General features: G+C 52.7%; 2 protein-coding genes across 4 annotated transcripts in view; one reads left to right on the top strand and one right to left on the bottom strand.

Annotated features, from left to right (window-relative positions):
- Positions 1 to 1,166: 1,166 nt before the first annotated feature.
- On the top strand, positions 1,167 to 12,654 carry DENND2D (DENN domain containing 2D). The gene is made up of 12 exons (XM_062624877.1): positions 1,167 to 1,612; positions 4,025 to 4,203; positions 4,668 to 4,780; positions 5,510 to 5,579; positions 6,361 to 6,438; positions 6,545 to 6,685; positions 8,753 to 8,901; positions 9,057 to 9,234; positions 9,427 to 9,468; positions 9,778 to 9,868; positions 10,305 to 10,544; positions 11,817 to 12,654. The coding sequence occupies exons 1-12, from the start codon at positions 1,204 to 1,206 to the stop codon at positions 11,876 to 11,878; spliced, it is 1,752 nt and encodes a 583-aa protein (XP_062480861.1). The 5' UTR covers positions 1,167 to 1,203; the 3' UTR covers positions 11,879 to 12,654.
- A 3,779-nt stretch (positions 12,655 to 16,433) lies between these two features.
- CEPT1 (choline/ethanolamine phosphotransferase 1) overlaps positions 16,434 to 24,926 on the bottom strand; it is a 31,202-nt gene continuing 22,709 nt past the window's right edge. For all 3 annotated transcript variants that reach the window (XM_062624873.1, XM_062624872.1, XM_062624874.1), the window contains exons 6-9: positions 20,478 to 20,609; positions 19,515 to 19,673; positions 18,060 to 18,185; positions 16,434 to 17,349 (exon numbers count right to left, since the gene is read on the bottom strand). In XM_062624873.1, coding sequence (XP_062480857.1) covers positions 17,233 to 17,349; positions 18,060 to 18,185; positions 19,515 to 19,673; positions 20,478 to 20,609 — 534 coding nt within the window. In that variant the 3' untranslated portion in view covers positions 16,434 to 17,232. The remainder of the gene's footprint in view (positions 17,350 to 18,059; positions 18,186 to 19,514; positions 19,674 to 20,477; positions 20,610 to 24,926) is intronic.

Raw genomic sequence — 24,926 nt, 5'->3', positions numbered from 1 at the left:
AAAATCCAGAGGGAAAACCCCCAACTTTTGATCTCCCCTTTGTGCCAAGAGGAAATTTCTGCCGCGAGCAAGCCCTCAGCGCAAACAAAGCCGCTGCCCACTCCTGCGGGAAGCACGAGTGCTCCTCCACCCATTCAGGATCAGCCAGAACCTATCCCGGACCAGCAGCTCCCTGATAACCCCAAAGAGGCTGCAGCATCCTGGCCGGGGTAGGTTTCGAAAGCATCCACCCCCTCTGTGAGCTGGCAAATCCCTCCCTGAGCTCCGGCCCACGCTCGGCGAAGGAAAGGGCAGGAAAGGGGCTGGGAGCTGTAGTAAGGAGGGTGTTCGGTGTAGGAAACCTGCTCTTACACCTGCAAACAGCCCCCCCCCGGCACTGAGGCTGAGAACTGTGCCCAGCTCATCACACTTAAGGGCCTCATAACCGATAGCTCTGTGCTTCGTTACTGCATGAGCCTAAAGGCAGCAGAGGAGATACGAGGGGTGTGGGACGGGGAAAGGAGATCATTGGTTTTCAAGAGTCTTCCCTCGTTGGTGGGTCTGGAGCAGTAAAACCACCCAGCCAGGCCAAGCAGGTCCACAGGCACCCAGCTGCATGCCCAGGCCAGGGCAACCACTGTGTCGCAGCACTAAGGAGCTGCTGTCCCTGTAACAGAGTCAGATGGCAACTGGCCTCCAGCCCCGGAGCTGGCACCTCTGAGTCACTCTGATACGGGCAATAAATCTCTGTCTGATGAAGAAATGCCAGCACAACCCGGGCGGCATTCCCAAGTGGAGTCAGGACAAGCTCCCAGGCCATGGAAGTGAAAGCATCAGGCTGACTCCCCATCACATTGCACTGTGGGAGATCCCAAACCTCCACGGGATCATTCACCCCAGCAGCACTGGGCACCATCCCTGGCACCAGCGGGTTCCCAGTGGGAGAAGGGCTTGGAGTAGGTAGGGAGGCCAGAGCAGGGCTCAGGCAGGGCTGCTGGATGTTTGGGACCACTTGTTCGCCCTGGTGCAGGGTGAAGCCACCTCTCATTCCCTGTGTCCAGCCGTGCCCCATATCCTTCCCCAAGCTCCCCACCAGGATGCTCAGCCCCCTTGCAGGGATGTTTATCTCCCTCGTTCCCGCTGTCCCCGGGACCCCTGTATCCAGGTCCCTCCCGGGCTCCCCGTGCCCGGTGCTCCCGATCTCCCCATTCCCAGTTCTCTCGGATGCCCCATGCCCGCTTCCTCCCGGCACCCTCGTACCCAGGGGTGCTCCCAGCTCCCCCATTCCCGGTGCCTCCGGGACCGCCAAGCCCGGGGGCTCTCGGTGCCCGGCGCTCCCGGGACCCCATCAGAGCCCTGGGCGGTCTCCCGGTGCCCGGCCGGTGCCAGGTGCTGCCCGGCTCCCCCCGCTCCTCCTCTCCTCTCCTCTCCGCCCCGTCCCGTCCCTCCTCCCCCGGGAAAGCGAAAGCGCGGCGGGCGGAAGCCGAGCCCTCCCCGCCGGGCCGCGCTGCTCCGCACCGGGGCCGCACCGGGGCCACACCGCGGCCGCACCGGGGCCACACCGGGGCCGCGGCCACCATGGCTTCCATCGGCAGCTTCTTCCGACGGAGCCTGCGGCGCTCCGGCCGCAGAGGTGAGGGTCGGGAGGGGACGCCGGGGACCGCAGCCGGGCTCCGGGAGGTGCCGGTGCCGGTACCGGTGTTCGTGGCGGTGCCGGAGCCCGGCTGCCGGCGGAGCGGGGACTTCCCCGGGCCACATCGGGTGAGACCGACGGTACCCGGAGACCGGCACCGGTTCGGTCCTGCCCGTGCACGCTCCCTCTGCGGAGCGCGGCTCGGGCCGCCAGCCCCGGAGCTTGCTCCATCCCAGGGGCTTAGCCCAGTGCGCCCCATAGCCCAGGAGCTGCCCCCATCCCCTGGGACCCCCCAGGTGGGGATCCCCGCTCCCAGAGCCAGCCCCACCGGGTCCCTATCACCACATCCCCCCAAAGCTTTCCCAGCCGAGTGCCAGGACGTGCCGGAGGACAGAGAGCACCCGCGGGCACACGGTGCCCCACGACGGGTCAGTGCTGCGAGGCTTTCAGAGGACAGCCCAGGAATCGGCCCTTTGGGATTTGGGAGCTTTCCCGAGCTACCGGATGGGACAACCTGAGAGTTGGGGCGCTTCCCCCTTTTCGGGTCCGTTCAGTGCTGGCTGCCTCTCGCTCTGGGTGCCGGAGAGGCTTTTCCGAGCTCAGCAAAGAAGGGTTGAGAAGGAAAAGCCATTTCCTCCCTGCTGGGGCAGGGTGGGTGCTGCAAGCACGGGCAGCAGAGTCCGTGTCGTTCCCCCCCCAACCCATCGTGCCTGGCCGGGTTGTGCCACATCGGAGCACAGCCCTCGATAAGCACCCCCGGCTCTGGCTGAGGAAGCTGCTTAAGCAGCAGGATGTCTTTTAACACCACCAGCCCCGGTGCCATCGGGGGCATGCTGGGACCTCTGATGCTGCATTAAACCCACCTGCATGGCCCCCCAGAGCACCCCTTCCAGCCCAGGGATGGGGGTTGTGGGTTTGGAGGGTTCAGGCTCTGCCTGTGAGGGCTTTGCAGCCTCTGGGCATGTCCCACCACAGTGGATGTGCTTTGGACAGGCCCATGGGTCACCCTGTGAGAGGCAGACCTGCACCCGCTGTCACCAACCGCCCCAGAGCAGCTCTTTGGAAACCCTATGGATGAGATGCGCTTGAGAGTGCCTCCTGTATTCCTTGGAATGCGGGACGGGACTGGATAGGCAGCATTTAACCAGACTTTCACCTTTCCCTGACAATCTCCCACGGGAAAACAGCTGATGCCGGTGTCCATCAGGGATGGGGGACATCAGCAGCCCTCCCCACTGCCCAGCCTGGTTCCCTTCAGTCCCACCAGCAGCAGCCTCCTGTCCCAGCCCTGTAGGGAGGTTGGATTGGAGCCACTGCTGGAGCATTCCAAGGAGGAGCTGGAGAAGCAAAGAGCATCCTATCAACCCTTGGTGATCCCCACCAAGGACAAACCAGAGGTGTCCACAGTGGGGTCTCATACTCAGGATGCTCCTGCTGCAAGGGGATCTCTTTGGGATGGCTCTCACCTTGCCAAGAGGAAGAACTTGGCATGCAGAGATGGAGAAGCCTCAGGGTAGATGCAGGGGTGGCTTCGTGCGTGTCCCCATCCCGACATCCTGTGATGGGACCGTGAGTGTCACCTTGGATGAGCTTTCTGCTCCCATCGGCTCCTGATGACCTGGAGCAAAGGCTGGAAGGGTGATTCCAGGAGAAAGGAGGTGGCTGCAGAGCTGGAGCGATGCACAGACGGGTGTCATGCACCAGGGAGGAGGAGGATGGACGATGACTCTGGCATGCAGGGATAAATGGCAGGAGTCAGATGTCCCATCCAGCCACACGTTTGCGTTCCTGCCTGTTCTAGGAGCAGCTCCAGCTTTTCTGTTCCAGCTCCCATTGTTGACAGAGCGGGGACCAAGCCCGGGACAGTTTTGATGCCAGGAACGGGCGATTCAAGGTCACAAGCAGCTGCTGGGAGAGGGAAGGGCTGTGCCATGGCCTGGCTGCAGCCTCACATCAGCCTTTAGCTCAGCTCCTTCCCGGCCCCCCCATCATCATCCATTGGAGATGTCAGCCCGGGCTCTTTGCCTTGCTTTTCAGGCTGTGGCAGCTGATGCTTTCCCAGGGAATCGCTTTGCTTTGGGAGCTGTGGTTTAGGGAAAACCCTCAAGGAGCTCATTTACAATGAGCAGCTCCCAGGACTGAAGACACGCGGCAGGGAGAGGTTGGGATTCATTTCACTGGAGCCTTTGGAGGTGCTCAAACGAGACCCACAGTGGTTGCTTGCTGGGGTTGGTTTTCCCTAAGGGAATAACGTTACCAGCTGGGAAATCATTCCCACAGCTCTGCTCTGCCCCATCCCACCTCTGGCTCTGCTCTGGGATGGAGCAAAGGAGGGCTGGGGGCAGCGGATGCCGCTTTGGTTTCCCCCCAAGGCCCCATAAAAGCCATTGCTCTTTTCCTACCCGTGTCCAGGCAAAGAGGAGGCTCCTGGTGCAGAGAATCCCTCGCGGGTGCCGCAGGGGAAGGCCGGGGAGCGGAGCCCTCTCCTCTATTCTGCTGGCCAGTTCTTCTTCGAGTACCTGGTGGTGGTGTCCCTGAGGAAGGTGCTGGATGGACGTTACGAGCCCAAGATAACCTACCAGTTCCCAAAGGTGCGCGGTCCAGACTTCCCAGGGGGATGAGTTTTCCAGACTCAGAGGAAAAGGGGGCTCTGCTCCATTGCAAGAGCCAGGGGAGGAGAACAGAGAAGGAGCTCATGGCCTTGAGCTGTGGCCCCAAACCCCAGGGCTTTGCCTGCCTGGTCCAAGCCCAGGGTCCCGAACCCCAGGGCAATAATCCCAGGGATGCTCCATGAATTCCTGTCCCAGGAGGGGGGAAAATCTCACCTTGGGGAGGTGGCACAGGAGGAGAACCCTATTTGGAGAGTGGCCCCTGGGTGCCTCTGCTGTGTCCCGTAATCCATGGGGGAAGAGGCAGAAGCTGGAGAGATGCACAGGGATGTGCAGCATCTTCTGCTTCGGTTTGAGCCAGGGTTTGCTTTGCAACACACCTACCCCGTGCCCCGGGACCGTGGGCACCCTCCATCACCCTGACTCTGGGCATCGCTTCATTCCAGCGTGAGAACTTGCTGAAGGGCCAGAAGGAGGAGGAGGAGCGTCTCCTGCAGGCCATCCCCCTCTTCTGCTTCCCCGATGGCAACAACTGGGCCCCTGTCACCGAGTTCACCAGGTACCAACCCCATTGCAGGCTCTGGGCTGGGGGAGCCATCCTATCCCTTCCTATTCCATTCTATTCAATCCCTTCCCATCCCATTCCTTCCCTTCCCATTCCATCCCATCCCATTCCCTTCCATCCCACCCCAACCCATCCCATTCCTTCCCTTCCCATCCCTTTGCATCCCATTTCATCCCATCGCATCCCATTCCCTCCCATCACATCCCATTCCATCCCATTCCTTCCCATCCCATTCCATCCCATCCTTTCCCTTCCCATCCCATCGCATCCCTTCCCACCCCATTCCATCCCATCGCTTCCCATCCTTTCCCATTCCGTCCCATTCTATCCCATCCCATCCCATCCCACCCTAACTCATTCCATTCCATCCTTTCCTATCCCATTCCTTCTCTTTCCATCCCATCCCTTCCCATTCCATCCCTTCCTATCCCATTCCTTCCCTTCCCATCCCTTCCCATTCCATCCCTTCCTATCCCATTCCTTCCCATCCCTTTGCATCCCTTCCTATCCCATTCCTTCCCATCCCTTCCCATTCCATCCCTTCCTATCCCATTCCTTCCCATCCCTTTGCATCCCATTCCATCCCATCACATCCCTTCCCTTCCCATCCCTTCCTATCCCATTCCTTCCCATCCCTTTGCATCCCATTCCATCCCATCGCATCGCATCCCTTCCCATTCCATCCCACCCCACCCCATCCCCATGTGCTGTCTCTCCTTGCAGTGAGACCTTTTCCTTCGTCCTCACCAACGTGGACGGCAGCAGAAAGATCGGCTACTGCAGGCGGCTGCTGGTGAGCACCTCCCTGCGCAGGCGCCCATTGCTGGCTCAGTGGTGGCCGGCTCACCCGTGCCCACGGTGGGACACGATGCTTCTGCCGTACCCAAAGCCTAGGGAGGTGCCTCAGGAAGCCGCTTGCCTTGACGGAGGTGGTGACAAGCATCGGGATGGGGATGTGCACCCGGATGCCCTCAACCCTGTTTCAAAGGTTGCTTCTGAGCTGCTGGATTTGGCCAGCTCAGGGGCTGCGAGGGGTGATGGAGGTGTTCTTTGGCTGCTCATCGATGCACAGCCTGCTTAAACACGGACATAAAGCCACAGGGCCATCCATCCACCACGGCTTGGTGACCTGCTGGATGCCACCACCCTTCATTCCCTCCTGAACCTTCCCACTTGTGCACCCAGGGCTGAGCTCTGCCTGGTCTGAAGCGGATGCCCTGAGGGCTGAAAGCTCAGAGAGTGAATAGACCCAGGAGAGTCCAGTTGGAAAGGGGAAAAGAAGCCTGGGCCCTCATCCCGATGGTCCCTAATTCAGCAGGAGGCAGGATTAGCCCCAAGGATGCCTCAGAGGATGTGTGGTGGAGTTTGGGAATATCCCAACGTGATTAATGGCGTTGGCATCTGAATTCCCAAGCACCCTCTGCTTTCCAGCCCCAACAGCATCCATGAACCCCAGCTCTGAAACTCCCCCAGCGAGTGACTGGGTATTCCGGGGAGGGGGTGTCTGGGTGAGCGTGGAGGCGGTGCAGTGGGGCTGGCTGATGCTCAAACCCCTTCTCCCATCCTTTTTCCAGCCATCGGGCCGTGGCGTCCGCCTCCCTGAGGTCTTCTGCATCATCAGCTGCCTGGGCTGCTTTGGGCTCTTCTCCAAGGTAGGGATGCGGTGGTGCCGTGGGGCACGGTGCCGGCCCCAGCAGCCTCTCTGTTGCCTGCCAGGGTTTCAGGGGTCGCTTTACCCCCCCCCCCCTCCCTCTGCAGATCCTGGATGAGGTGGAGAAGAGGCGGCAGATCTCCATGGCAGTGATTTACCCCTTCATGCAGGGCCTGCGGGAATCGCCCTTCCCAGCTCCAGGGAAAACCGTCACCATCAAAAGCTTCATCCCCGAGGCAGGCACGGAGGTTGGTGGGGGTCCCTGGGCTGCTCCCACATAGAGAGCACCCTACACACCCATAGAACCCATGGGTGCAGTGGGGCAGGCTGGGGGCCTCATGGCCTGGGAATATTGGGTGCCGCATCCCTCCTGGGCCAGGAGGAGAGCAGCAAGCAGGGAGGATGAGGATGGAGCCCACCTAGAGGTGATGCTGCCCCATCTCTGCAGCTCCATCAGCCTTGAGCTGGAGCTGCCAGACCCCATTTAACACACGTACAGCCTTTACGTGTGGTGCTTCATGCTGGGGCTGCATCCTGCTCATGAGCCCATGGTTGTAGCTCTGGGTGCAGCAGGGAGGGTTGTTGGGGGGCAGGGGGTCTGTGTAGGATGTCCCAGGCTGCAGCTTCTGGGGCAGCAGCACAAGAGGGATGTGGAGCTGTTGGAGCGAGGCCAGAGGAGGCCATGGGGATGCTGCGAGGGCTGGAGCAGCTCTGCTCTGGAGCCAGGCTGAGAGAGCTGGGCTGGGGCAGCCTGGAGAAGAGAAGGCTCCTGAAGGGGAGACCTGAGAGCAGCTCCAGTGCCTGAAGGGGCTGCAGGAAACCTGGAGAGGGGCTTGGGACAAGGGATGTAGGGCCAGGCCAAGGGGAATGGCTTTAACCTGCCCGAGGGGAGACTGAGATGAGCTCTTAGGCAGAAGCTCTTCCCTGGGAGGGTGCTGAGGCGCTGGCACAGGGTGCCCAGAGAAGCTGTGGCTGCCCCATCCCTGGCAGTGTTCAAGGCCAGGTTGGACACAGGGGCTTGGAGCAAGCTGCTCTATGGAAGGGGTCCCTGCCCGTGGCAGGGGTTGGAGCTGGAGGAGCTGATGCACCAAGCCCAGCCTTTACCTGGGCTAAACACATCCAAGCACGGTGCCTGTGGGGCTCCTCTCACCCCCACACAGCCCAGGCTCGTGCAGGCAGAGCCTTTCCTTGGGGCAAAACTGGGGTGGAAGAACCAAGAAGGATCTGCCCTGGCACCAGCAACGCAACCTCGGTGCTGAGCACCCAGGGATGCATCCTGCCGGTGTGGGTCCTAGAGCCAGGTCCCTCCTGTGCAGGGCAATGGGGCGGCTGGGTATCAAACTGCAGGAGGTTTCTGCCTGCCGGAAGGCTTGTGCAAGGGCTCTGCAGGTTGCTCAATGCTCTGGCCAAGGGCCCAGCAGGGAGGATGGGTAAGGAAGTTCTTCGAAAGAGCTGGGCTCTGGGGCTCCAGGCAGGGGCTGAGCGGGTGGAGGAGATCAGGGAAAGGGTTGGGAATGTGCAGGATTGGGGCTGGAAAGGGGCTGGGGAGCCCGGCCAAGCCCTGTGCTGGGAGCTGCTGCCTGGCACACGGAGCACAGGGATTTCCCCCCTCTGAAGCCAGGGAAGAGGGGCCAGGGCTGTGTCATGATGCTCCTGTTAACCCTTCAGTAGTCACCAGCTCGGGGCTGCCTGCAGCAGGGCAGAGCTTCCACCTGGGTTTGGGAGACCAACCAACCAACCATCCACCTGCCAATGGCCATCACATCATGCACCTTGGGGCCACCCTAGCCAGGAATCAGTAATTCTGGCCCCAGAGAGGCTTCTGAGGAAGCTTTGCTGGCTTTATAGCCCTTCCTAGAAGCTGCTGCTACCAATGAGCTGTCAGGCACTGAGATGGGAGCACGTCCCTGCCCACCTCCTCCCAGGGACTTGGGAAAAGAGGCATTTTGGTTAAAAACCCAGTGCCCAAATAACCAAATCCCACAGTGCCACTGGCTCCCTGCAGCCCCAGTGCTGCACAGCCTAAATCCCCAGGCAGGACAAGATGAGGTTTGGGCCTTGCAAAGGGATGCAGTGCTCAAGGGCAGGTTGGACGCAGGGGTTTGGAGCAAGCTGCTTTAGTGGAAGGTGTCCCTGACCATGGTAAGGGGTTGGAGCTGGGTGAGCTTTAAGGTCCCTTCAACCCAAACCAGGCTGTGGGTCTACGATTCCAAGCTGCTTCAAGCTCTGGATCATCGATGGCTCCCACATCACCTCGGGAGGCCAGGGGAGAGCTGCACCTCCTAAGCCAGGGTTTGGTGGCTCTCCCTTGGCAGCTCATTGAGCTCACCCGGCCTGTGGATGCCCACCTGGAGCACGTGGAGTTTCAGGCTCTGCTCCAGCAGCTCAGCCCCCAGCTCATCCTGCACATCTTTGCCTCGGCCGTGCTGGAGCGACGGCTCATCTTCCTGGCGCAGGAGCTCAGGTGAGCCTGACCTGGTGGGTAAAAGCCCATAAAAGCTCATTCAGACCCTTGGAGGAGGGAAGGATGCAGCTGAGCTTGGGCTGGGATCTTCCCTCCAAAGTGCTGAAATCCCCTTTCCTCTCGTGATGCCACCACGACGGCTCCTTGCCCCGCAGCGTCCTCTCGCAGTGCATCCACGCCGTGGCCGCTCTCCTCTACCCCTTCACCTGGGCTCACACCTACATCCCCGTGGTACCCGAGTGCCTGCTCGACACCGTCTGCTGCCCCACGCCCTTCATGGTCGGCATCCAGATGCGGCACCTGGAGCGGGTCCTGGACCAGCCAATGGAGGAGGTATTTCATCCCGGCAGGGGAGCACATCCGGATGGGTACTCAGTGACCCTGGGGCTGGGGTGGCTCCAGGCCTGGAGGCTTTGCTTGTGCCCTTTTCCCATCCCTGGAGGCTGGAGATTGAGCCCAAAACAGGTGGGAGGAAGCCCAGATGCCTTGGTAGGGCTAAACCTGGTCCTCTCTGCTCTCTTCTAGGCTCTGATCATTGACCTCTGTGAAGGGAAGATCCTCCGGGCGGTAGGTACCCCCCATGCAGGGCTTGGGGCTGGGGTGGGCTCTAGGAAGGGCCCCTTTCCCCCTCTGTACCAGCTTCCCAGCAGCTTTCACATTCTGGTGGGCAGAGACGTCTCAGTGTCACCCATGCAGGGGGAATGTCCCATGAAGGGATGTCTATGGCCACTGCATCCAACTTGCGTGGTCCACGTGTTGGACATCCCACTCCCAGCATCACCCTGCAGTGATAATCACCTAACTGACCACTGCCTGTGCCCATCTCAGCCGGGTTCCCACCAGTACCACGTTCTTCATGGTGCCCTTGCCTTCCAGGTTGGCGATGAGGAGGAGATCTTGCCCATCAAGCTGCAGAATGAGATGCTGACGTCTCTGAACAGGCACAACAACAACAACAACGTGCACAGTAAGGATGCTTCTTTCTGTACAGTAAAACACACACAAGCTGCTCTCTGCAGATGGCCAGAGTCCTCAGTGAAACTATATCCCTAAAGGGATGTGTCTGGGATGTTTCTGCCCCAATTTGCACCTAAATGCAGCCACAGGAGGGAAATCCCTCGGCATTTGCCCTGTCCTGCGGAACATGAGAGCAGGAACACCTAATTCTGCTGATAAAACCCAGCTTTTGCCAATATTTGGCCTGCAAAGATGCTGCCACCCTGGAAAGCAAAGAGCAAAGAGGCAGTGCTCCCTTAGCAAAAGGTCTCAGCTTGGCTTAGTGGCAGAGGGAGGTTTGAAGCAAATCATTCCTTGGGATGCAAGCACAAGGGGTTAAAATGAGACCGTCCTTTGTGCGTTCAGAGGTCCCATCCCCACCTCTCGTGCTCCGTGTCCCCTTCCAGCACCCGAGCAGGTGAACACGCTCGTCTCCGAGGCCTTCGTGCACTTCTTTGTGAGGACGGTGGGCCACTACGCCTCGCACATCAAGTGGAGCAAAAGCGGAGCAGGAACCTTCCAGGAGCGAGCCTTCTGCAAAGCCGTGGCCTCCAGGAGCAGCCGCAAGTTCGTGAAGAAGTTTGTGAAGACCAACATGTTCTCCCTGTTTATTGAGGAAGCGGAAAAGAGCAGGATCCCCCAGGAAGGTAACGGCCCCGTCCCTCCCCTCGCGGGGTGGGTGAGCTCTGCAAGGCTTGGTTAAGGGAAAGAGATGCTCCATGCACCGAGAGGGATGCAGCTGGAGGCTGAGGGGGCCCAGGGCAGTGAGCAGCACCCGTTTGCTTCAACACCTGCGTTTCTCTGTGCTTCTGAAGCAATCAAAACCACCCCTGGGCTCGTGCCAGCTCTCGTTGCTTGCCTGGGATGGGGCAGGCTTCCCCAGAGCGCAGTGTTTCGGTAACCATGCCAGTAGCAACACAAAGATTTGGCTTGGACGCAGGCAGCAGCTGGGAGCTGGCTCCTGATGGTGCTGCCTGTGAGCCCTGATTCATCTCTGTGCAGCCAGGCTGGACCTTCCCCTCTCCCGGGCATTTACAGGGCACTGGGCAGAGCTGAGCCTGCTCCCAGCCCGGGATGAGGGCAAATGGGAGACAGCAGGTGAGGAAGCCACCCAAAACACCTACCAGTGGCCAGAGACATCCTGGCATTACTTTGGGTTGAGGCCGTTTCCTCTTGTCCCATCCCTTGTTCCTTGGGAGCAGAGCCCAGCCCCTCCTGGCTCCATCCTCCTCTCAGGCACTTGTAGGGAGCCATCAGGTCCCCCCTGAGCCTTCTCTTCTCCACACTGAACCCCCAGGTCCCTCAGCCCTTCCCCATCACACTTGTGCTCCAGGCCCTGCACCAGCTCCGTTCCCTTCTCTGGCCCCGCTCCAGCACCTCAAGGTCTCTCCTGCAGTGAGGGGCCCAGAGCTGAACACAGGATTCGAGGTGCAGCCTCACCAGTGCCCAGCGCAGGGGCACAATCCCTGCCCTGGCCCTGCTGCCGCACTGGCGCTGATCCAGGCCAGGATGCTGGGGGCTTCCCGGCTGCCTGGGTGGACATGGATCTGGGTCTGCCTGGAGTTGGGAAAGACGAATGGCCCAACCCCAGCTTTCTCATCTTATTCCCAGTCTATGGCACCTTTTTGGCAACTACCCTAGGAACAGGGTCTCCAATTTTCTCTCTTCCTTGGTGGCTGGAGAGGAACCACAAGAACTGAACAGGAGTGAACATATGGGTTAAAACCTTAGCCTAACCCAGCATTATAAAGCCCATTTTGGGTAGGTGGGAGGGACGGGGTGGAACTGCAACAATCCCGGATTTCCCAGGGCTCCTCACCTGGCTGCAGCTGTCCATCACCCAGCAGTTTGGCTCCCGCATTCCCAGCACTCTGCAGCCCAACACTTGCCTCTCCCTGACGACCTCTCCTCATCCACAGCGTATTTCCAGCGGAAAATAACAGAGTACCGGGAACAGAAGAAGCACCGAAGGGATTCCTGAAGCCCGGCCTGGAGCAGGGTCACTGCCAGCAGCACCACGCAGCACGGACTCTGCCCCATCCAAGGGCAGAGCACCCCTGCCTCTGCTGGATGTGTCCACCGGTTCCTACCCATCTGTGACTCACGAGATGTCTGGGCAGCACCAAACACCAGTTCCCAGCTTTTCCCTTTTTCCTCAGGGCATCATGGCACTGGAAAACTCTGTTTGCACAAAGCTAGCAAGCGGGCTGTGCTCTCTCCTCTGCTCTCACTAGCACCAGGCACAAACTGCAGCTCCCAGTGCCCAGCCCTGGGCAGAGACTTGGACCCACCAGGACCTCAGGCAGCACTGAGGGAAGCTGGGGAGCTGGCTGCAGGACAACAAAGGCTGTAGAGTAGTTGTTAGAGAAGATGAGTAGAAATAGTGTTATTTCCCATGCAAGCAAAGCTGGGGTTTGCAAATCAGTAACATCCTATGGGACAAGCTTCCAAGGTTTCTATTATTAACAAGTGTTTCATTGGATTTTCTATCAAGATATACTCATTGTTAAATAGCAGCAGGAACTGTTATGGTGGGTTGTAGTGGTTTCCTCTACAGCAGCTGCCTGGGACCACTTAGAGCCCAGTTTAGCTCTTTATAGAAACAAAAAGTCTTTTCCAGCAGGTTATTTATTTGTGCTATAAGCAAACTGTGAAGGCCACTGGGCTGTGTTTTGTAGTAGAGGGAAATGGCTGATCAACAGCTTCGAGTGGGGAGGAAGTATTTGTTAAATCCAGCAGTAAAACACATCAACATCCTCCTTGTCTCTGGTTTTGATGTCAACTTCTTTTAAACCCCCGCAGTTCATTGAAGCCCTGACTCTGAAACGATGCCTGCAGCTGAGTTGAAGCTGAACTCTGGTTCTCCCCCTTTCCTAATGCACTCGTACAGGGAATAAATATTGCAGCAGGGGAAGCTGGGTTTCCTTCCCAGGCAAACCAGGGCCAGATACTTGCCCCAGCAAGGGCTGGGGTTCCTGATCAGCAAGTTTCAAGGGTTGGTCTGACACTGAAAAGAAGCTTGATATTATCATTACTCACCTCACTGGTGCAAACTGGCAAGAGCTTTAGTGTCCTTCCTTTGATGGCAGAGGATGACAGGCTGCCTATTGCAAGAAGTGTGCACTTCCCTATGATCAGTCAAGAAGACACTGTGCTGAAGGGGCAGATGCTGAATAAAATACCTTATTTCCTTCCTTTGAGCACAGCCTGCCTCCCTCAAACCTCCTGCAGGGAGATGGTCTTTGCTGCTAGAGACACCTGGGGACACTCAGCTGCTGTTTGCCCGGAGCAGGACCACGTCCAGGGCTCAGGTCACGCTGCAGCACATCAGAACTCACAGCATATTTCCCTCCTGCAAAGCTTTGTCTACCACTTGATCTGCTTCTACAAGAGTCAGTAAAACAGCGCCAAGAAATGCTTCCCTGGACTGGAAAGTGCTCATTTATTCTCCTAAATCATTAACATAGCTCCCAGCATAGCACTGGCCGACTCACACTCATGCAAACAACTCCTGGGCATGGACTGGGAGTCAGCACAGGAATGCGTCCTGATCTGTGGTTCAGTTCCTGCTACGCAGCTGCCCTGCTTGGAAGATAAGGTTCATGTTTTGGCATGTATCACCCTCTGCCAGTTGCCTTGGTGCCAGCAAATAGCCCTGGGCATATTGAATCCACCAGAGCCAATGCAGTCAGTATTGCTAAATGCCATCAGATTGTGCTGGTACCAACAATAGACACAGCTCCTACCTCAGATCACTTCCCACCTGGCTCTAACCTCAGAACAGGGCTGCAGTCTTCACCTCCTGCTCTCTGATGATTAAACATCTCTGCAATGCCATTCCAAACACAAAGAGGGGGGCACAGCAGCACTGGATGTACCTGGTGCATGCAGGGTAGGAAGGAAAGAAGCCACAAACACTTGTAGGAAACAAGACTGACATTCAAATGAAACAGAAACAGGCCCTGAGGCGTCTTGAGCTGCCTCTCTCCTGCATCAAACTGCTTGCCAAAGCAAGGAGCTTCCTTTACCAGTTCTTGCAAGAGGCAACACTCCAACCCCAAGCAGCAATTTGCAGCTTGCCTTTCCAGAGTTTCAGGGGGAAGCCTGCTTTCACAGCAGACAGGTTGCGTTTGCACTGAAGGGAGGGCACCCAGACGCAGGCCTTCCGGGAAGCTCGACAGGCTCTTGCAGAAGCTCCTCCTTCCAAGCGTCTTCTGAAGGCAACAGAAAGTGAAAAAGCATGGCAAAAAGTCAGGCTGAGCCCACAAAACCTCTGTTCCCCTTCTCGACACCTCGGGCAGCCTCAGCTCTCCAAGTCTATCGAAGACAACCTATGATCACAAACAAGACAGCATGGTAATGCTCAAGCACCAGGGGTAAAGTTCATTTCTGCCATTATTTATTATAGGTATTGTATAAACACTCTACCCACAGCAGTAACTATTCCCTGATAGCACTGAAACTTCATGAGGATTGAAACAGGGAGTTTTTCCTGGCTGGCTGAACACAAGAGGCCATTCAAACATCCAGGTAGCAAAAAGCTCAGGGAAAGGCACCCGATTGCATTGCCTTAACATCAACAGGCTTGGGCTTAGACACGTTTGGGAACACAGGTTTCCTTCTGGATATCCCTATGAAGACTTCAGTTCTTCACCAAGTATTTCTGAGCCATCATTTGGAGCAGCTTCATCTTAAAACATTTGAGACAAAGAGTATGGCTCTCCTTGTCTGCATCCCTAGAAAGCACTCCCACTCCAGGGAGTTCTGTACCCACTTCATGCTGATGAAGAGACACAAATGGTTTGTGGGAGGGGAGACAGCCCCTCAGCACCTTAAAATCCTGCCAGGTTTTTTGCCTTGTAGAATTCATCTTGCTCACTGCTTGGAGGGCAGCAGCAGAGGTTGGAGTATCCAGATCAAACCTTCACCCAGCTGAATGCAGTTCAAGCTAAATAAAGCACTCATCTGAATGCCAGGTCTATCTGAAGCTGTGATACTGGAGAGGCAGCTGCCACCTTAGGGAGAGCATCTCCACTGTGCACCAAGGCACTTGGACCATCAGAGCTCCAGGACACTTCAGAGCTGTGCCCCAGCTATGTGGTGAGGATGCAGGAACCAAACTCTTGCAGGGAGCCCTTGGGGACCCCCAATACAAACCCATAGGGTCAGGTCCCCCAAAGAGTCCTTGGCTGCACTGGCCATAAAACAGCTGCTCACAAGCATGCAAGTACCTGGGAGTTAAGGGGAAAGCAGGGAAACATACATCAGTTTCCTCCTTATCCTGAGGATGTTCCTCCTTTCTCCAGTGCCTCAATCCCAACACATGACCTCCAACTCTCCCAGTGAACTGGTATCAGCCCTTAGGAAGGAACCAAGACTCTTCCAACCAAAGAAAACCCAAACCAGAGCCCATCCACATGCTGCAGCTCAGCTGACAAGGTCAGCATCTCACTTCCTCTTCCTGCAACATCTCAACCAGGGGCCCCAGGTCTTTCCTCACAGAGACACCCACTTCAGCAACTGAACCAAAGCCATGCTGTGCTCTCTAGCACAAGCAGTCCTTTGGACACAGCTGCAAGCACACAACTTGGGAATGACAGGCTGACACCAGGCACTGGCCCAGGGAGGTGGGAGAAGCTCTCCAGTCACTGAAGAAATAGACTTTTCTTTCCACTTCTTGAGCACCTTTTCTAACCATTAGTGTATCACAGGAAATACACATCACCACTTCCTGGCCAAGGGGGGTTTTGATTTATTGCTCTTGGGGTTTATTATTTTAATTAAGCTGCACTTAATTCCCTCCAAGAAGAAACACATGCAGGTGTCTTCAGGTACTGCTGTGGCCCTAGGTTCCCAGTAGACACAGGCATTATCTTACCATCTTGAGATGTTTCATGCTCAGAGGGCTAGGATTTCAACCAGCAGGTTTCTAGCATTCCCCACCATCTCCCAAGCAGCCCCACAATAGCCATGGCAGATCCTACTCTGGAGACATTCCCTTTGCCCTGTACAGTGAGCCTAGGCACTCTGTTCAGGGGCTGAAGCTCCCCTCAATGCCAGGGCCTGTGGCACAGACTGCAGCACTTCACTACTGTGCAATTAAACCCTCCATTAAATCTAACTTAGCCCCCCTGATGCAGTTCATAGAATCACTGAAGGGTTTGAAGTGGAAGGGACCTTAAAGCTCATGCAGTTTGAAAACCCTGCCACAGGCAGGGACACCTTCCACTAGAGCAGGTTGCTCCAAGCCCCATCCAACCTGGCCTTGAACACTACTAGGGATGGGCAAACCCACATGGCACATCACTACACATGGCAAGTACTGGAACAACCCCACCAAACATGGGGATCAGCTCACCCCACTTAAAATGGTATTAAAAGAGCAGCAAGAAAACCCACCCCAAACTTACTGCACTACATCGCAGATCTTGGAGATCCTGGAATGACAACACAACACACCTAAAAGCACTAGAAAGTGGCCAAGCACTTCATCACTCCAAGTAAGACAGAGCAACACACACATCTGAAGACAACTCTTGCTCTCAGAAGTCTTATTTATTAAGAGCAGAAAGGAAATTTTGCTGGAGTTCCATACATAAAAAAGTAAACCGTAAAATTTGAGTCTTTCCACTGAAGAAAACTGAGCAGGAAGTGGGCTTTTTAGATACTGTTTATTTAAAAAAATAAAATTGACAAAGATACCACACTATTTTGCACTCCTCATCCCTTGACTTGCAGAACCCTGTTCGACACGTCGGCCTTTAGCAAGAAACCGCTTTAACCAGCAACGCACAAGCAAAGGAACCACCTCAGTCTGGACTCAAGCCCTGAGAGCTGCTTCAGCTGCACAAGTAGTGAGATATCTCTGGTTTTACCAGCTCAGGTCTTTAGTAAATAAATTTCAAGTGGACACTAAACAAGTATTTCACTAAGAGATGATGAAATATTAAAATTAAAAGCAAGTTGTATTGCAGCTGTAATTCTACTACATTAGAAACGTCAGTTGTTGGGGATCCATTCACCATAGATAGATTAGTTTGTAATCAAGGTAATTACAAAGACAGAGCATTACTCCCTGCATGCTTCCCTGGGCTTTGAACCAAGAGTTGACTACATGTAGAGTTGACTAGGGTGTACTTGGAATTCACTCTCTCAGGCAGGAGACTAGTTAAGGAGTGTTACTGATAACAAAGAATAAAAGTTATACAACACTGATTATTATAAATTACTTTGTTCTTATCTGCTTTTTTGCCTTAGTCTCCTATGTATCTTCACATCCTTTCATGTAGAAAACCAACTCTTTCTTTAGTTCTCCTTCTGGTGACTCCCCGTTTCCTAATGGTGGTTAGAATGTGTGGAGGACTTGATTCGGAACACGTGGATGTGCAGGTGGGCAGCAATCTGATTGCACACACTGACACAGTATCGCAGCAAATCAAAGAGAGAAAAGATCTGCCAAGGGAAAAAGAATGACACATTGAAGTCTGTGTTTTCATAGCACCTTCACAATAAAAGCACTGGGGTCTTCTTTTCACAAAGTGAATCTCCATCTCTATAAGAATAATCACTTGGGAAGAAAAGAGTTTCCAGGCATGCTGGGCTTGCTTCCAGCTTTATAAGAACACAGGCTTAATTCTGGAGTCAGAGAGGGGAAAACAGTTATAGTGACTACAGAGATACTGTGAAGTGCCCCATTAGCTCTGAATGGGGATAACCATACTGAAAATATCCGGTTTATTAAAAGGTTAACACTGCCTTTTGGTAGATAACACTTGAATGCTTGCTAAGCACACATGAGCTTAACTTCAGGTATTTTTATCTAATGGGCTGTTAGTAATGACAGATGGACATGCCTTCAAGAGCTTAAGGCACAGCCAAGATACACTCCCTGCACATAATAAATTCCCTTGCTGATCAGACACAAACACAAATTCTGAAAACATCCTATCCAAAGCTTGAGTATTTGCTACATTGCTTTAAAACTGTTGGAATTAGACACCAAACCAACCACATCTACCTCTTAGCATCAGTTCTATTTAAAATGAACTCAGTAAAGAAGGTTTCCATCACCCTCTAGAGTCAGGCAGACTCAAGCAGTGCAAACAGGGTCTGTGGAAGAGCACCCAAGTGCTTGGGGTGACTGCTGACAACCGTGTACTTACCAGAGCAACCCAGAGTACAATGTACTCATCAATAAAGCTGTTAAAATACTGGTCCAGAAACAACAGTGCTGGGCCTATGAATGCTGTGTCGTAGAGATGCATCTCACTTTTGGTCATGTGGGCAACCTACATTAAACAGAAAAAGGAAGTGTAAGAAATAAATGTACACCAGATAAGGTAGAATGACTTCAGACTACACAAAGCCAAAACACCCAAAGTTCAAGCTGCCTTACCAGAAGATATATAGTCACAGAATGGTTTGGGTTGGAAGGGACCTTAAAGCTCATGCAGTTCCAGCCCCCTGCCACGGGCAGGGACACCTTCCACTAGAGCAGCTTGCTCCAAGCCCCTGTGTCCAACCTGGCCTTGAACACTGCCAGGGATGGGGCACATCAAGTACTTCAGTAGTGGCAGCAATACTGTTTTAATCATGAAAGTCTCCAGCTATACAGGATGGTCTGCAGAGAAGCATCTTCTCAGAACAAAGAATGTAGCTACAGGAAAAAACACCCAAGACATTTTCCAGCCCACAAACTCTCCCTCCTGCCAGAAACAAAGCACTGAAATGGGAGTAGACTGGGAAGTTTTAAGGTTTAGCTGAGCCTGGAAACAAAACCTGCTGCTAGATCTTCAAAACTCAGATACTTGGTGTTCCTCTCCCTCCTGCTATCTGTTCCCATCCCAGAAGGAACACCACCTCTCCCTGGTGTGGCCTTCCCACACTCCCCCACATGTGCAACAGACGTGCTACACCACATCCTCACTTCTACCAGCCCAACAGCTGATGGGACTGTGTAGCAAACGGATCGTGGTAAGAAATTAACTTTTCTTCCATGACGAATTGCATCCAACACTGATCCAGTGCACGTGGCAACGCAACACAGGCCTGCAGAACCAGGATGCAGGTTCAGTCTGTGGGGCAGCAGTTGTTTAATCCCTCATTCATTCTGTTCAACAGGGGCTCCTCTCATCCATCTGCCCCTTGGTACAAACCTGTTGTTAATTTTAGCCACTATTTCTCTCCAAGGAGGTTAAAGCCTGAGCAACTGTTCCAAACCTCAGCAGCTCTGTCACCTTGTCTCCCCCCAAACGTTCCTCCCCTCAGCACTTGCATCTGAGGGGGGTTTCAGTTCCAGCCCAGCTCATCGCACACGTGTGTGCAAATACACTGCAAAAGGGTGAATAAACAGCTGGGAAAGGGGAAGAAACAGAACACAGGCAACTGTAAGTTGTGCTGCACTGACTGTGTAACCATAGCATTAGCTTGAGGTTTACCACTGCCTTTCAAACAGAAGGAAGGCTCTGCTGCACCTCCGAGCCACTAAAAATAAGTAAAGCATGAGTATCGCTTTGGTACACAAGAAGTCAGTTCTCACTGGAATAACCTGAGAACTTCCAACTCCACAAAAGGTTTTATTGCAGTAACAAGAAACTCAAGGGTTCTGGTGCACTTACCACTAGTTTGTTTGTTATCTTAGCAGATACAAAACCAAAAGTGAGTATATATAAGCACGGATGCCTTTCAAAGAGCTGCACTGCAGATTTCTTGTAGATCATTGCAGCTAATGCAATCACTGACCCAATATGAAGAAAAGGGGAAAGGACACTCGTTCCCTAGAGAGAGGGATTAAAAGCATTAGGTTAATAAAATGTACATGTTGCAGAGAAACCTCCGAGCCAAACACATGGTGTGCAATGGGTGGGGTCTGATTAAAATCACATTAAAAACATGTATTTTTGAACACTAACAGGAACAAAGGCTGATGAAACTCAAGCGAGTGTCAGCTGAGAACGTGGTTCTGACACGTCACATAGGCCCTGGCTAACACTGTTAGCAAAGAGCAGAAGACCAGACTTGCACAGCTTTCTCTGTGCCAGCTAGAAAGCAACTAAACCAGCCTGTTTGGTGGCAAATAATTATTAGGCTGTTAGAGAATTGCCTTTTTGAAAACTTCCTGGGCCCCAGGATCAACCATCACCTTCACAAACAGAAGGAGGTGCTTGTGCAGATGCCTCCACCTGCACTCCTTCACTGGCAGTATGATCAATGCAGACCTTTACAAGGCACAAAACCCTAACCAATCCTCTTAAGCTTCCTTCTGAATGGATTTTTACACTGGACTTTTCTATGAACAATCTGAGGGGAAGTGTATTTATACAACCTGTTTCATATGATCAATTCAAAAGCAAATATCAAAGTACCATGAGCACTTCTCAATACTCCAAAATGTTAAAACTCTTGACTCCTAAAGCTACTATTCTTACACAGACAATATTAACTTGTTTTCCCGAAGCCAAGCAAGGAAATGAAAGTAAAACATTTCATATGTAGGAGGAATTATGTCAAGTAACAGCTCACAGCATGGCTGAAGAGCCTCAGCACGCTGCAGAGTAACTAAGGCAGGACAAAGGACTTACTGCTATAGTGGATCCGTTTTTGCCAACTCCACCTGTGAAGATCACACCAAAGTAGTTTGTACAGGAGAATATGGTTCCTGCCACAGTACAGAGAGCTGGGAATATTTTCATCTGGATATTCAGTATTGGAATCTTAATGGAAGAGAGACAAGAAGTTAGGATACGCACAAGGAAGCCAAACTGGGATTAATACTTCTGGGGCACTCAAACACTCCACTTTCCAACACCACGTTTGCTTTTCTTCCTCTGCTATGCAGAGATTTAACTTTCTAGAAGGGACAGAGAAATATGTGGTTTTTCCCCCTAATAATCCTTCCATCGAGCTTTCCATGAAGCCAGGCTTCTCTTCAGTTACCTGAAAAGAGCCATCAAAAGCAGAGAAGTGGACAGACAGCAAGAACTGGCTAGCTCAATCACCCAGCCAGCCCACGGAAGAGAAATACAGCAATTGTGTTTCCTGAAGCTGGTTGTAAAACCTCACAGCTGCAGCCCAAGATCAAACTGAACGAAGCAAGAGCTATTGGAGGTGATGAAACAAAGTCCCTTGAACTGGATCATATCTTATAGGCAAGACAAGGGAAGCAAACAGACATCAGACAAGTTATCTCAGTCAGCAAGCCAGGAGAGCAAGCAGTGAGGTTGCTAGAGGCCTGGAAAATGAACACAGGCAGGAGTTTTCTCCATTACTTAACAGCAGAGTTTCAAGAAGAGGAGAAGCTACAAGTGAAGAAGGAAGAGTTCAAAGCAAACCACAGGAAATATATTATGGAAGCAACTGTGTAGAGAGAACAACCCAAACCTTCCCGACTCTATACAACTACTAAAGGTCTTATTGGGCACTCAATTCAGGAACTGGAGCCACAGCAACTCAAACTGAAGAAATACATTTTGCTCCCCAACAGCACGGGGTGCAACTACATACAGAAGCCCAAGTGAGGTCAAGTTGTTTCTATTTCTCTTCAAATACACTCTCAGTGTAGCTTTTGGGAGGTAAAGATCACAAGTTCTCTATTGCATTCAACAACAACCTCTTTTCAGGGCACAAAGAAGAGGCAGGGCCAGCTTTAACCTTGTTCTTAGGCAGCCTACAGACCACCTCCCCGAATCACTGCCCTTGCAGGCTTCTGCCTGGCAGCTCTGGGACACTTGGATGTATTTCTCCCTTGCTCAAGCTGCACTGTTGCATCAGAAAACCTCTTCTGAAAGATAGTAAAGGACGAATAATGACAAGTGAACAAGAGGCCACACTGCCACAGTGTAATCATTCACTGATGAGAAGTCCTGTGCCTTGTAACAAGGTCTCTCAGTGTTACAAAAGAAGGTACCTGTGCTGCTCTCTGCTTCACAAACACTGCTTGGGTATTTCTTTAAAGAACAGGGTGATCTTGCTCTTCTACAGGAAGAACACCACAATGTCAAGCTTCAGAGAGGAGTCAAGAGACATTAAGCTTGACATTTCCCAAAGACAAGGGGAGTTTGCTGGGAAAAGCACCCTGTGAACTCCCAAATACTACTAACACACCTGAGAACGATGTCAGCAAAGGCAGAACCATCACTGAATCCCAACCTGGTTTGGGTTGGAAAGGAACTTAAAAGTTCCTCCAGCTCCAACCCCTGCCACGGGCAGGGACCCCTTCCACTAGAGCAGCTTGCTCCAAGCCCCTGTGTCCAACCTGGCCTTGAACACTGCCAGGGATGGGGCAGCCACAGCTTCTCTGGGCACCCTGTGCCAGCACCTCAGCACCCTCACAGGGAAGAGCTTCTGCCTAAGAGCTCAGCTCAGTCTCCCCTCGGGCAGGTTAAAGCCATTCCCCTTGGCCTATCACCTCCTCACAGAAGGAGGTGACCAACACTCTTCGAACTTATGATTTATTAACACTCTCCTTGTTTCCACTGAGAGCTCCATCAGCAATGGGGTTTAGACTGCACTTACCCAGCAGAAATAATTAATGGGAAACAAAGCTCCACGCAGAAATGTGGCAGAGGAAAGTCAAAGGAGAGGCATTAACAAGTCCAGCATCTGCTAAACTGCTTTGCATACGAGATGGAAGCAGGAAAGGCAAGAAAGTATCATTGAGGGAAAAATAACCATAATCTGAGTAGACAGAGAGGGAAATCCACCTACAAAATGGCACTGCAGCCCCTGCCTTAAGAGGACACTACAGGGCAAACCACAAGACTTCCTTGTCTGGTGTTCCATATGTCACTACAGTCCATACAATTATTCCACCCTTCCTGGTGACTGCAGGGGTCTGGCTGCACCAGCAGCCAGATGCCTGCAGAACTTCACAAGGCCACGTCAGTAATGCAGAAGAGTATCATAAGCCAAGTCTTCAGCAGGCAGATTATGTACCCTGTTAAACCCTTTGAAGTTAATTACAAGGGAAAAGCCACACTGCACAGAAAGCTTCCGAGCACAGGTACAGCCTGGTAAAGGGAGCATCCCAAATTCTGTCTGGGAACAAGGCATGCATGTTATTAAAAGCAAGTGGCAGCAGGCAAAGAATGGACTAACAAGAGCTTGCCAGAGCCTGGATTAAAGCAAGTTCAGAATCATTTGCCAGAAAACTCATGCCAGGCCTCCAGGCCAGATGCCATCAGTTTTTTGTGCAGCACAAAATGGTATACATATCATTAGGAAGCAGTGAGGAAAAGAACACAGGTAAGTGCTCATGAAAGCAACAATCCAAAGCATGTAAGAGACTCCACATCCATAAGGAGACACAGCAGATTCCTCCCTCCAGTAGCTCCTCTTGGACTGCTCAGGGTCCCAAACATCACAAGCAGCTGGAGTGTTTTGGGGTTCCTTCTGACAAGGCTGCTCTCAGCTTCAGTTTTGAGCAGTATGTATGCATGCTTCAGTCACATCTGCAAGAGGAACAACAAAACCAGGGCCAAACCCAAGCTCACTTAATATTCATGAAGTGTTCATGCTTTTAAAGCTTCTGGTCTGGAATAAGCTTGAGTAATTGCAGCACTTTTCTCACTTCAAACAGAAAAAAACCCTCTGTGTAATCAATGCATCAAACAAGCTGCACCTACACTTGCTCGCTTTACTCACAGTTTCCAAATGAGGACCTCAGCTGCAGCCATACTCACCATCCAGAGACATCACCCAGCTCCAGGGGTGGGCAAACAGCATTTTAACACCCTTTAAAGAGGCTCTACACTGGCAAAAAAGCAGGAAGCCAGAACACATACACACCAGGTCATAGGGAAAAGGAAAGCTGATGAAAGCAACTGACAAAACACCCAGTTCTGCCTTCAGCCTGTTCAGGTTGTTTTGCTTTTCGCCTGTTAGCATAGGAAAGTGGAATGTTTGAGTATGCAACCCCATTTTATCCCATTATTTCCACACACACACCCCCCCCCCCCCCAACAGAACCAGATCAAACATATCAAACCACCAATTTGCTCTTACATCAAATACAAAAGGATTGAGGAGGGAGTGGGGTGAGGAGGGGTTGGGGGATGCATTTTGCTCTGCAAGTAGTAAATAACATTTCTCTCTAAATAAACACAAAATCTGCCACGTGGAATGACAAAGGGAAATACCCAATTATGGGAAATATCTCCACGAACCAGCACCAACTTCAGACCACTTTAATCTTTAGGGAGCTGACAGCCAAGTGCTGCTACAACCCAGGACCCACAACTAGATGGCAAGATCTTGCTGTTGTGGGCTGTGCAATAGGCTATTTCAAAGGGTGATTTAGGTTGTTAGATACCACAAGGGAACAATTTCTAAGCTCACATCAACACTGAACTATGCCAGAGGTTGCTGTGGCACCATTTCCCCCCCCCTTTTATTAAAAAGGGAAAAAGGAAACTGAGCACACGGATTGGGAAATCCCTATTTGTAATGCAGAATAAGAAACATTTGGCACCAATAAACTGATTTCTAGCCTCATTTATTATAGAGCTTAGCATTAGTTCTACCCTCATTCTCTTCAGATGGTATTTACTCTGCAGTTCACACAATTAATTGGGGGGTGTATTTTTTAAGCCTGAAGCACACGTAGCAAAATCAGGTAGCCAAAGTTAGCTCCTTTTCCCAGATATTCCCAATGTTAGAGAGTTCATTTCTCCAGTTATATGAAGCCAATTAGAAATTCATCCATTTGGGGCGACACGTTTCAGTAATTTTGGACCATCTCCTGGCTTTACTGCAAATCAAGATTTCTTTATCCACCTTAAGAACTGTGTTTCAAGCACACAAAAAGAATCAATACAGAGGAAGAAAAACCTTCCAGGAAATCAGTGCTTTAGGTGTTACTTCCAGAATTATCATTTTTTTCCTATTTCTGTACATATATATTTTTCTCTGGACAATTTTGATAGCTCAATGTGGCTTCTGTAATGCAAAGTCAATTTAGAGAGCCCAGACGCTGCCTACTAACCTGGGCTGGTGAGCCTATATAACACCTACAGGATCTATATGCAGCCAGC

The sequence above is a fragment of the Pezoporus occidentalis genome, unplaced genomic scaffold (assembly GCF_034315485.1).
Source record: "Pezoporus occidentalis ecotype Australia unplaced genomic scaffold, CSIRO_AGI_Poc_V1 ctg274, whole genome shotgun sequence".
NCBI lineage: Eukaryota > Metazoa > Chordata > Aves > Psittaciformes > Psittacidae > Pezoporus > Pezoporus occidentalis.
The sequence above is the reverse complement of the archived record's forward strand: the minus strand, read 5'-3'. Positions and strand labels throughout refer to the sequence as shown.